Source organism: Penaeus monodon, chromosome 25 (genome assembly GCF_015228065.2).
Source record: "Penaeus monodon isolate SGIC_2016 chromosome 25, NSTDA_Pmon_1, whole genome shotgun sequence".
NCBI lineage: Eukaryota > Metazoa > Arthropoda > Malacostraca > Decapoda > Penaeidae > Penaeus > Penaeus monodon.
In genome coordinates this window covers 38145568-38145928 of record NC_051410.1, presented here as the reverse complement: position 1 = coordinate 38145928, position 361 = coordinate 38145568, and the positions used below count along the sequence as shown (strand labels likewise).

The following is a 361-nucleotide window of genomic DNA, read 5'->3' as shown; positions in this document are numbered from 1 at the left end:
ACTTTCGTTTATATTTCGTTTAGTTTTGTCTGTGTGAAATACTATGTAGAAAATGACAACACAGCACCATAATCCCCCCCCCCCCGACTCACCCGCCGCCGTGGTCACCAGCGCCAGCGCGAACAGTAGCTTGCTCGACATCGTTCACTACTCTCGACTTTACAGTGACGAGAACCTTTATAGCAGGAACTTCAACGTCCATTGCTGACGTCAAGGTTGTGTTTAGATGCCATTCGCATGGTATTCCCCATCTTAGAGAGAGTGTTGAATAGAATTATCTGCAATGGATGCCTTGGAGGTAAAATGGCTGGCTGCCTCCCAGGGTCGTGAGAATGTCCTCCTGCAACAGCGAGGGGGTCGT

The 361-nt window shown here is 49.3% G+C and overlaps 1 protein-coding gene across 1 annotated transcript in view; it reads right to left on the bottom strand.

Annotated features, from left to right (window-relative positions):
* The window catches only part of LOC119589224 (low-density lipoprotein receptor-like), a gene marked incomplete at its 3' end in the record, with an annotated part of 4381 nt that extends 4033 nt beyond the window's left edge, over positions 1–348 (bottom strand). The window contains 1 exon segment of the mRNA XM_037937829.1: positions 93–348. Within this exon segment, the coding sequence (XP_037793757.1) occupies positions 93–141 (49 nt within the window).
* Between the last annotated feature and the right edge of the window lie 13 nt (positions 349–361).